Source organism: Monosiga brevicollis, genomic scaffold (assembly GCF_000002865.3).
Source record: "Monosiga brevicollis MX1 MONBRscaffold_6 genomic scaffold, whole genome shotgun sequence".
Lineage (NCBI taxonomy): Eukaryota > Choanoflagellata > Craspedida > Salpingoecidae > Monosiga > Monosiga brevicollis.
Window position 1 is genome coordinate 414,553 of NW_001865043.1, and position 12,655 is coordinate 427,207.

Below are 12,655 nucleotides of genomic sequence, written 5' to 3' on the forward strand. Positions count from 1 at the left end.
AAAGGAGCAAAAAGGCTAAAAAGTGCCAGACAGTTTGGGCTCATTTTACACCATCGGGTTGCGCCAGGCGGCCATCTCGTTTGAAAACAATAGATGCGCTCGGAGATCGTGGCTGGGCGAGTTGAGCGTGATTGGGCGCAATGATGTGGGGCTGGAGTCTTCTTTTGGTGGGGTGGCTCGCGGGAGCAGCGGCCCGCCGTCACGTTTTGATGTTTGTCATCGATGATCTTGGTCAGTGGCGCCAGCCAGCGTTGAAGTTTGATCGCACGGCGACTGGCGGGTAAGCTCACTGGATCGGCGCGTGGCTTGCCCTGCTGGGCGGTTGAACGTGGCTGTGCTAGGCTTCACGGACGTCAGTTACAAGAATCAAACCTACCCTGATGTGGCCTTTGGTCCCATGATCCCGACCCCCAGCATCGACGAGCTGGCTCTTTCTGGCGTACGTCTGGAAAGTTACTACGTGAACCAGGTAGCACTTGTCGCCGGCATGCGCACTGCTGTGAGGCTTTTGAAACTCCTATCCGGCTCCTCAGTTCAGCCTTGAACCATCCAATGATCGAGCATGCAGCTGTGCAGCCCTACTCGGACCAGTCTGCTCAGCGGGCGCTATGCCTACACTCTGGGCATGAATGCCGAAGTGATCGTGGACGGTCATCCAGATCAACTCCCTTTGACCGTCAAAACCATCGGCGAACACCTTCAAGGTACTCCTATTCTGCACCCTCTTCACCTCTTGCGCTTCGGTCGATACCAAACGTCCCCATTATTGCAATTTCAGCTGACCGCCTGACTTGCTGGTGTGCTGGCATTAGAGGGGGGCTGGGCCACTTTTGCCGGGGGCAAGTGGGATGCCGGCATGACCTCCTGGGGCTGCACGCCTACATGTCGAGGCTTTGACACTTTTAGCGGTTTTTACAATGCTTTCAATGGTCAGTGCTTTCTCCTTTGCAGCAAACTCTTTGAGCTGGCTTGCCTGTGGACACTGCTGTTCCAACTGAATTCCAACTGAAATCTTGTAGATTATTTTACACACCGCGTCGGCAATTATCTGGATTTGCGGCACGACTTTGCCCCCGATCTTGCGGATGACAACCACACTGGCGTCTACATGACCGAGTTGTTAACCTCGCGCGTCCAGCAGTTTATCACCACGGCCGCTGAAACTGAAGTCAGTGTGTACACGTTCGAACCCACTCTAGCCATCTCGCATTCTTTGGTGCCACCTCTTCTCATATGCACGATGGCCCACCCTTTGCCAGCAATCCACATTTGCTTACGTGGCCCATCAGGCTGTCCATGCACCTAATCAGGTGCCCATGTCCTATCTTGAGGTGTGCCCAGAAGACTGCTGACCTTTTGTGAGACGACTGATCAGGGGAGACACGACCAAGCTCTTGCTCAGGCATCTCCACCACGCGACAGGGCTACTGCTTGGATACCATTCCTGAAGACCGCCCTACTCGCCGAATTTTGTGTGGCATGATGCGGGCCGTGGATGAGAGCGTGCGCAATATTACCGCAACATACAAAGTAAGAAAGTGCAAAGTCGGAGTGCGGTCACCAAAAGCAGAGGCGACGGGATCTAATTATTCGCAGGCCCTCACTCCGCCTACCCGCTTGCTGCACTTGCGGCCCGTCATGATCACAAATGGCCGTCATACCACTCATGAATCCTCTTCAGCAACTTGGTCTTTGGAACGACACTGTGCTCATCTTTACCACAGATAATGGTGGCAACCCGGAGACGGGTGGCTCGGTACGTCTAGCCCAAATGCATTCTACGCACATGGGCATTTGCAACTGCTGTGACGGCTCATTGACTCCTCCTTGCTCCGTCATGCTGACAGAACTATCCTCTTGTAAGCATTTGCCGCTGGCGTCTACAGTGGCTGTGGGTCATGATGATGATCAATGCCATTGCTTTTATGTGTTCTCATCACCACTTGTTCTGGCCGGTCACAGCGTGGCCAAAAGGCCACCACTTTTGAGGGTGGCATGAGAGGTGTTGGCTTTGTCAACTCGCCCCTGTTGAACGAGTAGGCTCCAATTTCGCCTGTCTTTGCCAGTTGAACAGCCCACAGCTGCCACGTGTTGTCACCATGCTCGCACCGTCTGTTACCAGGTCACAACGTGGCTTTATCTCCGACGAGCTGATCCACGTTTCGGATTGGTGAGGCCACTACTTTTAATTTCACTCAGCACCTGTCTCATATGATGACACGGATGGCTGGGTCAGTTCATCGGTCTGGTTCATTGGCATTGTTTCAGGCTCCCAACCATTGTGCATGGTATCGCTGGCTTGTCTCTGGGCAATTTGAGTCGTCCTGGATTGCCCCCGCCCCCGCCTCTTGGTGCGTCAACGCTTGAATTCGTTGGTCCATACCTGATTGCGGGATTTTGATTTTAACTGGTTGGCTGTCCTCACTTGTAATCACCATAGATGGCATTGATCAGTGGGCTACAATTGCGCAAGGAAAGCCCTCGCCGCGCACTGAGCTGCTACTGAATCTTAACCCGACCGGTTGCAAGCTTGATTCCGGGTCGTGCCGGGTGCGTTCTTGTGTCATCGAGCCGCGTTTTGCTATCGGATTGAAAAGACTTTGCCCTCATGCTTTCTCCTCCTTCGAGCTGTTGCAGTACTATGGCCAGAGCGCCATTCGTGTGAACCAGTGGAAACTTTTGTACGGGTTCACCTCGGTGTGGAAGGGTGGCCTCAAAGAGTCGTACTACTGCACTCTTCGATCGGGCGAGGTGTGCTCCTTGTCAGCCTGGGTCACGATGTGCAAAGCAGGCCGCTAAGTTTGCGTCCAACTTACCTAGTCGCCATGATCTCACAGGCGCAGCCCAATAGCTCTCCATTACCCATTATTGCGGAAACATCGACCATGTGGTGTCCCAACGGATGGACACCACCCCCGGAATGGGGCGCGCCTCCCCTCCCACCACCAGACGTCAATTGCAGCTGTATGTGGTGCCCGCCTTCTCAGATATGCAGCCATGTTGCCGCTCGCGCGGCAAGAAAAGCGAGCTCACGCGAATTTTTTTTTTGTTTTTTCGAGTAGCCTTGCCTTGCAATTTCAATGCGTCCGCTTATGAGGCAGGTGGCATCTTCCTCTTTGACGTTGTCAACGACCCCTTTGAGCACCACAACGTCGCAGCACAAAACCCCGACGTAGGTTCAAGATCTGGATTCCTGTGTGAGCAGGGCAGTCAAAGCGCTTTTCCTCATATGCTGCGAGATTAGCCCCTCTGCAGTGGCTGGCTAGGCTTGACGCATGTTTGAACACAACTCTCCACCCTCACCCCACCTCCAGGTCGTAGCTGATCTACTTGCGCGCCTGCGGGTGTACAATGACACACAAATTCCCCAGGTTGGTCTTGCTAGCGCCTCTGTGGTTGCAGCCAGTGGTTCAAACACTTCAAATGGACCCCTTTCTTTGCTTTTTTTTTTTTTTTCGCATCAGGCCAACTCGCCCATGGACGCCCAGTCCAATCCTAGCAAGTTTGGAGATGTGTGGACGCCATGGCGAGGAGACCCAACTCCCTCGCATTGCTCCAACAATGTTACTTGTGCGTCGATCAATGGCTGCTACTGTGTGGGGAAGTGGGGGTGCGCTTGGTCTGTGCATGGGCTCATATCACTGCTTTGCTCAGCCCCTGAGGATGGCTTGCATTCAAACTTTGATGGCCTCGTCTATCCTTCCACTGGTCCCTGCTTTCTGCAAGGGTATGGTATACCCGCCTTGCTGTCTTGCTGGGAGATGCTGAGGAGCTTGATATGTCATAATGAGCCGAGTGGATGCCGTTGATATCCTCCAACCCTTTGTCCTGCGCCATTTTCTCACACATGTTCTTGGCGGGCCTGGGGTTTTACAGCTGGGTTTGGGACGATAAGTTGGCTGGAGGCGGGACGCCCCCACTCAATGTTACCGTCTCGGTTGACGGCCAAATCCACGGCCCAGTTCTTGCCAACATTTCGCGCAGTGGGTTACCTAGCAAGACGGGTGCACCGAATACCGAGCATGGGTTTGACATCGACCTATTGTAAGTGTCAGGCCAAGTTGTTGCTTTGGCGTTGGGGGTCGATGATGGCGTCATCTCAGTTTGCCTTGGCCACGTCCAACCCCATAGGGATGCCGTTTGCGTGGCGCTCAAGTCTGGAAGCCATCGATTCACAGCTGAAGCGATTGTGCCACCATCCGGAGCCATAGTGGCACTTGCTCAGAGTCCGTTGTGCTGGCTGAATGGTGCCGCTCACCCATGCTGACCCGTTAATAATCGACCTGCGACCCTCGAAAAGAACACTCAAAAGGGAAAGGACGAATTCCCGATGATGCTGGCAAGATTGTCAATTGCGACTCGTCGCCTTGTTTGGCACACACAGTCAAATGCCATAAGTGAACAAGTCATGACTCCAAACATACTCATGCTTCATGTCATCTTTTTTTATTTTTAAAGTTCAAGTGTCTGATGTGGCAATTTTCAACTCGTTTGTTCAAGTTTGTTCAACGGCAAGATGGCAGCGCTTGGGGATTTGACTGAAGAGCAACAGAAGGCCGTGGTGGCCCTCTTGAATCAGCGGCCCACTATAGCCGAGGCCATGAAGAATGTGTTTAGCCATTTCGTTTCCTACGGCATGGCGGCGACGACCTGTCACACACTCTGTCGTCAAGTCCTGGTTGGCGTGAATGCTTGCGTGTTGGATCTTGATGACCTCGAGCCCCAGCAAGCGGAGGAGGAGGGTTTGGTGTATCTAGAGCGGTTGGCACGCCACCGAGCTGCGGCCTTGACCTGCCGACTTTTGGCAAAGAGGGGTCAAAAGCCAACCAAAAGCTGCGGTCTGAATTATCTGCGTGAGGTTTGGCCGCGTATCCGAGCTTCCGTGCTACCTCAAGACGATGAGGCCACCGAGGCCCAGGCCACTGCAGCTACGGCGAGGGATCACGCATCGACTTCTGAGGAGTGCAGCCCCGAGGAGCAGTTTGTGACTTTTTTGGATTCTGAGCTGGCAAAGGAAAACTCCGACTACTTTGCCAGCAACTTTTTGCTTCGCGTTCACGAACGCGCCAAGGCGCGCCATGACCAAGCGGCGCAGTCAACGGAAACACCCCAGGATAGCTCGGAGCCTTACATACCAACTGTGGAGGAGCAAGCAGCGCGCCAGAAGATTCAGGCCATGCTTCTCGAGGGCAAGTAGAGCCAAACGCTTGTGCAGGGTAGCTGCGCTACCTGCCACTGATCGCCCAGTGCACTGTGTGCATGGTCTCCAGCCAAAATTGTTAGGTGTCGGCGTTGTGTTCATCTTGCCAGTTGTGTGCGAGCTCAGCCATCTCCATCCAAATTACATCACATCCAATGCACCAATGTCACGAATGGATTGACCCTGATTTGGAGGGTATGACACTCGCCCCCGCTCTGATACAGCCAATATTATTTACAAGTGGAGACAACAAAGTCTCGGTCGTTTATGTGGCCACTTGGCAGCACGTCGATATGCGGCGCCAAAGGGATTGCGGCAGTTAACACAAGAAGCGGGGCAGAAAACACACGGAAGAGGAGGGATGAAAGTACACACAGCAGCCACAGATCGCAGATCAGAGTGGCGCGATTCACTCCCAACAAGAGGATAGAACATTCAAAGAACACATGGCCTTGCTTGAGCAGCAGCGGCCTGGCACATCGCGTGCATGTCAGGCAGCTCACCCATGTCAAGTCACTCAGATCTCTACGCGACTCAGGGTGGATGAGCTGGCCAGTCGACGGTCTGGAATTGACCCGCGACCAAGGTGAGCCTCGGCCTCGGTCAGCAAAACTTTGCTGGCACCGGCCTGGCGCTCCTCGATAATGGCGACAAGCGCTGCCAGCTTTTCTTCAGCATAGCCGCGCCGCCTTCGCTCTGCTTGAAGTTGGTCAAAGTGCTGCATCGAGCCGCGAAAAAATTGATCGAGCACGCGCGTCCACGAGACAAGGAGAGGATGAGAGATTGTTGCGATGTGAGACGCATGCGCGATGGGCATCGGCAGGGGTCGTGGTTTGCCAAAGTAGAGCAGGCAGAATTTCGAGTCAGAGTTGGGCCGCACCTCCTTCATGGTTTGCTCGACATCGTCGGCAGCCTCTTGCTGGGCACGGAAATGCTCGCCTTGCTTCTCGAGCTGTGAGCGACTGTTGCGAAGCTGCTGTTGCAACTCTAGATTTTGGCGCCGAAGTGACTCGGCAGTCTCTCGCTCGGTCTGAACATCCACCGACAATCGCTCAATCTGCCAAGTTGAGCTGCGAGTGTGAGCCGCGGTGATCACTGTGGCCTCTTAATTTGTTGGGCGGTACGCCAAGGCGCGAGTCAGACAACGGACCTCTTCTTTGAGTTTGCGCACGCTCTGCTCGACGACAATGATTTGCTCACGCAGCGCGTGATTGGCATCCTCGAGCTGCCAGCGTTGCTCCTTTTCTAGCTTGAGTTCGGTCACCACTTGCAGACGCTTGGCTGACTCTTCCTTGAGACACTCTTGAACGTGCTGGACGATAGTAAGAGCAGGATACAGGGCAAATCAAGTACAACGCATGAGCTCGGACGTTGGAAGGAACAGACTGCAAAGAGCAGTTCGCGAACGTGCCTGGATCAAGCGACCCTGCGCTGGATCTGGAAGACGGCGCTGCACATTTTTCTGCGTCACAAAGGTCAATTGAGGTCCAGCACGATACAGCATACGCAGGCAAAGGGTGACGTGTGTAGAGGTCGGACACAAGCGGCGACGTGGATAGATACCTCGGTCGATAGCGAGGGCAGGAAAGAGATGGAGTGTGCACGGCGCATGCCGGCAGGGCCAGATGGAAGTTGGCGACGCCGGCGCGGTGTCATGTTTTCTATAGTGGTTGGCATGTGAATGATGAGAGGCCTGATGCAGGAGGTATGGCTCTTGTGCGGTCAGGACACGCGGCCATGAATCAACGCGTGTGGTTTGAGTGAGGCCCGAGCCACCTACTCGCATCGTTGTTATCAGCCTTGTTGATGAGGCTGACTGGCTTCAAGGGGCTGGGCGACATCTGCAAAGACGACAAACGCAGACGGAGGAGTGGAATGACCGCCATGAGCAAGAGTCGATGCTGGCCACGAAGCAGGGGGCACGACGCCGGCGACCACGTACGGAACGGGAGCTACCCATGCTGGAGCGTTTGACCGTGGCAGGTAAATTCTCTTCAGAAAGACGCTTGGCATCCGACATTTTCAGGTTGGATAACCGGCAAGAAAAAAAAAAAGGCGGCTGATGATGGACCGTGGGCCAAAAGATGAATGACGACAGCGATGTCACGCGCTTTGCTGAGGACAGCACCGCAGCGGGCGGGGAGAAGCAGGAGAAGGAGAAGAAGAACGGAGGAGGACAGGCAGTCAGAAGGAGGCTCAAGGAAACGACATAAACGAGGAAAAAATACACGAACTCAAGAGTGACGACGACGGCCCTGAGGCGAGCGAGCAGAGCGCGCGCGAGAGAGAGAGAGAGAGAGAGAGAGAGAGAGAGAGAGAGAGAGAGAGAGAGAGAGCAGTTGCTTTCGCGTTCAGGTCATTGTTGACAAAGTTTGGCTGTGCATTGTAAGTTATTGTAGTTAACAGAAACGGTTATTGTGGTGTCAGGCAGATATGAACGCTAATTTACCACTATGCGGGTTCAGACTTGTTGCTGTGTTGACAGCGGGTAATTGCAGCTGGTGGTTTGTTGTAGGTGTTTGGCCGGGGGAGGTACAACAACAACTGCAGCCGTAATAGGTAGGACATTAGATGACAAAAAGTCAAAAAGGAGCGTCTCACTTGGTTGTCAGCATTTTCTCGGGTGCGGTGTGGATGATTTTTTGGATGGCTTCACTTGTCCATTAGGCCAACGCATGACCACAAATGCCTGAAACACGCTTGCACAGATAGGGCAACACAAAGAAACACCACCCACCTCGCTGCCCCGCAAAAAAGCAAATCAAAAAGAGAAGAGAAAAAGAAAAAAAAAAAAAAGGCCTGCGAGGCATCTCGTATCACTATGCGCTGCTTGCGTGATCGTCCTCTTGATACTGAAAGTCAAAGTTTGTCGGTGGTGCCGGAACCTGTACAAGCAAGTGTGAGTGAAGAGGTTGCCCTCGCCCCAACACAAACGAGTCAGTGGGTGGTAAGACATGCTTGACGTACCGCTGGGGCCGAGCCAAGCTCAATGCCATGCAGATTGAGCAGGTGCAAGCGGACCTCAAGCTGCAAAAGGTCATCAATCTCTCGAGTTGATTCAGGCTCTGTGGGCGCGCCACCTGTGAGGGCGCGGAGACCATCGATCCAGATGGCGGCGTCGCTCCGCTTGCCGGCGGTAAAAATCAACTTGTCGTCGATGCCAGCGCCCATGATGGCAAAGGTGCGATTAATCTCCTCTGAGTCCTTCTTCTTCAAGTTGGACACCTCTTCTACCTCTTCACCGACCAGCAGACACGCCACGTCGCGCACTTCGCCTACACACAGATTCAAAACCAAGTCGATCAGAGAGGATCACGATAAGTGCTCTGCCAAATTCCAGGATCATTGAGCGTGTGGCTCCGAGCGAGCGAGCGAGCGGCCAAATCTCACATTGATGTGTCATTTGAGGTTTCTCGGTAGACTGATCCTTGTTGATGGGGTCACTCCAGCGCAGCGTCTTGTGATTCTGCGACAGCTCAGCCAGGAACGCCAATTCTACGCATGGGTCCCGACCACAGCACCTCGTGAGTGTCCAAGCAATTGACAAGGGTCAATGTTCTTCTGCGTCACGCAATCATCCAAAAAGTGGGATGCCCGAGGCTCACCGCGTTTTTGACGACCCTTGACCCAGGCCGTGAAACGCAAACCATGCTCCATGATCTTCCAGTGATGCGAGCGAACCAGCTTGACCATGTCCTCGCGCAGCTTGCGCTCCAACCGCTTGACTGGCTCAGTCAGGATTTGCTTGTGCAAGGCCTCCTTTTCCGCCATTCGTTGGCGATCCAACATCTTCTCGTACGAATTGCTCGTCAGGACCTCGTTGAGACGATCCTTGTCCGTAATGGCCTCTGGTGCTGCAAACGCCACCTCAATTTGTCGGCGCGTCATAATCACCACCTTGTCAAAATCTTCTGTCCGCGCCTCCATCTCGCGCCATGTCCGGAGCGCCAGGTGTGTGCAGTGGACAAAGAGCTAATACACATTGAGCCAGGAGCAGGTACGAGCATGAGTTCCAGCAGGTCGACTGGGCAACGGGCAGGGGTCAAATTCTTGTCTCGGGTTCACACATGCTCAAGTCTGACCTCAAAAAATGCCTGTGACGATGTGTACAAAAAGGGGAAAAAGTGCTCTGACGTTGTGTCGGCTGCAGGAAACACATTCAATCATGGCAACATGAGCACACCGCAAGCAAGGCCGCAGTCAAGTGATCAGGACCGAGTCAGTTGAAAGCAAACAGAGAAAAAAAAAAAAAAAAGTGGTCGACGCAGCGGCTCTGCCCGGTTTTGCCACGTATGAAAAGTCACTCACGATCTTGGCCCGCGCCGAGAATATCCAACAGAATCAAGAGCACCTGTTGTAGCACAAGCACAAGTCTGTGAGCGTGCACGTACGCCGGCGAGTGCCCTCATGACAAAACCCAAAATTGGGCGAGGTACATACTTGCTGCGACATGCGCACAAAAGAGCAGCCGTAGCCGGCTGGTCGCGAAACCTGCTCCAGCACCAATTGCTCATAGAGCTTTTTTTCAAACAACGTTGACGTGAGCGCCACAATCATGTTGAGCAAGCTGCAGCTGCAGTGGCAGGGCGCAAGGTCAAGGCGCAAAAAGACTCACCTTGGCATCAATGTCAATAAATTTGACCAGGGCATCGAGCGTCAGCACGCCTGGAGTGGACAGCAGCTCGGGTGACTCGGTCACATCCAACGAGTTTTCAAAGCCCAACATCTTGTAGAGCTTGTCTCGCTTGATGTCTTTCTCCTCGTTCTCACCGCGCAGCGGGTCAGTCAACATGTCCAGCTTTTTAACGCAATCCTGTCGACAAGCACACCCCAACGACCCAGCATCGTTTTGCAGTGTTGCATACAAAGGGGTGCATTGAGCGAGGGCAACATGTGCTGCAAGGTAAGTGCGTCCAAAAAGAAAAAAAAATAAAAATGAAACAAAAACATAAAAAAAAAGTAGACAGTACCGTGTCATCTGTGGTGAAAAAGTAGTGGCTGCGCTCGTAGTAGCGCCGGAGCCAGAGCCGCTGAAAAACGTCTGTTACACATACACCAACGTGTGAGGATCACTCAAGTACACCTACAGAGGCAGCAAACGCATTCTGGACGCACAGAGCTGATGACGGGTTCCCTCCACGGCCAACGAAGATCGAGCTACGCTGCTCAGTGTCTTTACCACTTTTGAGTCTTGCAATAGAGTAAATAGCTTCTGCGCAAGGTTGGACCGGTAACATGAGAGGCACGGGCATGCAATGGATGGAGATGACCCGCACGTATGGGTAAGCATTACATTTGGACGTACCTGGCGCTCCAGGGGCCGCACCGTCTTGCGCATGATAACGTTGAGAAAAGGCAAAGCATGCTGTTTGGCAAGTTTTTCGTCACTGGCATGATTGGGTGGAATCATCGTGAGGCAAGATAACACGTGTCAGTCGTTGATCAGCGGCGACGGGTGCAACCATGCCGGGGTATACAGCGAGGCGGAGCCTTACGAGTTCATGTAGTTGATGACGTCCTCCACTTGCATGTTGCGGCTGAACTGGGTCATGCCATCAGCGCTGCGCTCAATGTACAATGCCAGCAACTCGTAGGTTTGGTTTTGACCAAAGACCGGCTGTCGCGCAGCCGACTTGATAAAGGCAAAGAGCTAAGAGCAGACATTGCCAACACAGACATTGCCAACACCAGTGTCAGTTGCGATTCGGGATGGACTCTCAGGTAGGCCTGGCGCTCGACAAGCGCCTGGGGCGACACTGCTGGCAGCAGCACAAAAACTCCTGCCATCCCCGTCTGCGGCTCTTACAAAATCGACGAGCTCCTTTCGATCGTCAAAGCAGGTGATGGGCACGAGGTTGTGATGCATCAGCGTTTGCAGACACTGCACGGCATAACCAAATTCTGTCTTGTGGTCCGAGTTGCTCTGGTGCTGCTGCAAAAAGTCGAGCAGTTTGATGTGCCCTGAAAGCGGAGCGAAGTCCCTAGTAAGCACGACGATGACTCGGGAATGGTCTTGCTTCAGGCGCATCAATCTGGCTCGGAATCACACCTTTGTCCTGCACAAAATGCCGCGAAAAGTCGACATCCTTGACTAAAGTTTTGAGCTGTTCCAAAGTCTTGTTGGGGGCCTTGGATGAAAGAGCTTGCAATGCTTGCGCGGCGCGCGCGTGCTGTTTGAACAATACACACATATCATGTGTCAAGAAGTTGCAAAACAGTGTGGGTACGGACGACACAAGAGCTAGGGCACGAACTGTGGCGAGTTCCAGCTGAAACACGGCGCCATTGCACAACAGCTGCTCGCGGTTCTGCCGATAGGCAAAGTTCAAGTTGTTCAAGTTGAGGAATGTGGTGAGAAAAAAAAAAAAAGGCGGGGGGGGGGAGGAATTTTTGAGTCCAAATGGGTTTTGGTAAGACGGGGCTGCAATGACCTGCCTCTTCTTTCAATATGGTCTGTGTTTTCTGATCACGCAGCTGATACTGGCTTGGGTCGGCCAGCTTGAAGGCCTTGCAAAACCCATCGACGATACTGCTCAACTCGTTGCTCTGCATCACAAAGGCCAGCATCAGACAAGCAGTGGTAAACAGAGATGGGGCGTGGCAGGCTTGTTTGCTGATTGAGATCGATGGCAGTGAAGGGAGGCACGTACCAAATTGACTTCCTGCAACGAAGGCAGGCTACTTTCATAAGTGCAGCCCACCTTGACCGTGCCCGGAGTACTCTTGTTCATGGCGCCGGTCTGTTTGGAACTGCTTGTCACGCGAATGGACAGGCGTCAACTGATCAAGACGCATAGGTCAGATGCCAGTCCTTGGCAGTACAGTTGCGACTTACCGTGTTCCAACCTCGTTGCAACCGCCTCACGTGACACGCTGTCCAGCCGTTGAGATTGGGCTGTGGACAAGCACAACGTTGTCTGGTGAGGTGCAGTGAAACGCAGCCAGCTCAGCGATCCAGCGGGTCTTCTTGTCAACACCTTGTGTACCAAGAACCCGTCATTCCAGGCCAGATGGTGCTGTGGCCATGACAGCACCCACATATCCCACCCACACGAGCACACCACAGACACAGACACAGGCACAGGCACAGGCACAAGGGATGATCGGGACGTACCCCAATACCACTAGACGATGCCAGTTCAGTCAGTACCCCCTCCCACCGCCGCCCTCTTCCAGGGACTTGTGATTTGACGTCCAACAAAGGGCAAAGTCCCTCCCCCGTTTTGTTTGCTCTCTCTCTCTCTCTCTCTCTCTCCCTCTCTTTCTCTCTCTTTCTCTCTCTCCCTCTCTTTCTCTCTCTTTCTCTCTCTCTCTCTTTCTCTCTCTTTCTCTCTCTCTCTCTAAATCTCTCTCTCTCTCTCTCTCTCTCTCTCTCTCTCTCTCTCTCTCTCTCTCTCTCTCTCTCTCTCTCTCTCTCTCTCTCTCTCTCTCTCTCTCTCTCTCTCTCTCTCTCTC

At 53.4% G+C, this 12,655-nt stretch overlaps 2 protein-coding genes across 2 annotated transcripts; one reads left to right on the top strand and one right to left on the bottom strand.

Annotated features, from left to right (window-relative positions):
* Nucleotides 1-319: 319 nt before the first annotated feature.
* Nucleotides 320-2,174, top strand: MONBRDRAFT_16015 (uncharacterized protein; the record flags this gene model as incomplete). The annotated part of the gene is made up of 10 exons (XM_001744427.1): nucleotides 320-469; nucleotides 569-704; nucleotides 813-929; nucleotides 1,020-1,168; nucleotides 1,260-1,331; nucleotides 1,423-1,530; nucleotides 1,682-1,756; nucleotides 1,848-1,859; nucleotides 1,963-2,036; nucleotides 2,123-2,174. Coding segments are annotated over 10 exons (945 nt in total), but the record flags the coding sequence as incomplete, so codon positions are not given.
* Nucleotides 2,175-5,717: 3,543 nt separating this feature from the next.
* MONBRDRAFT_7021 (uncharacterized protein) lies at nucleotides 5,718-11,931 on the bottom strand (the record flags this gene model as incomplete). The annotated part of the gene is made up of 12 exons (XM_001744615.1): nucleotides 5,718-6,257; nucleotides 6,351-6,512; nucleotides 6,764-6,861; nucleotides 6,981-7,041; nucleotides 8,168-8,475; nucleotides 8,806-9,172; nucleotides 9,816-10,013; nucleotides 10,506-10,587; nucleotides 10,696-10,850; nucleotides 11,007-11,161; nucleotides 11,632-11,746; nucleotides 11,851-11,931. 12 exons carry the CDS (start codon nucleotides 11,929-11,931, stop codon nucleotides 5,718-5,720), a joined length of 2,322 nt encoding a protein of 773 aa, XP_001744667.1.
* Between the last annotated feature and the right edge of the window lie 724 nt (nucleotides 11,932-12,655).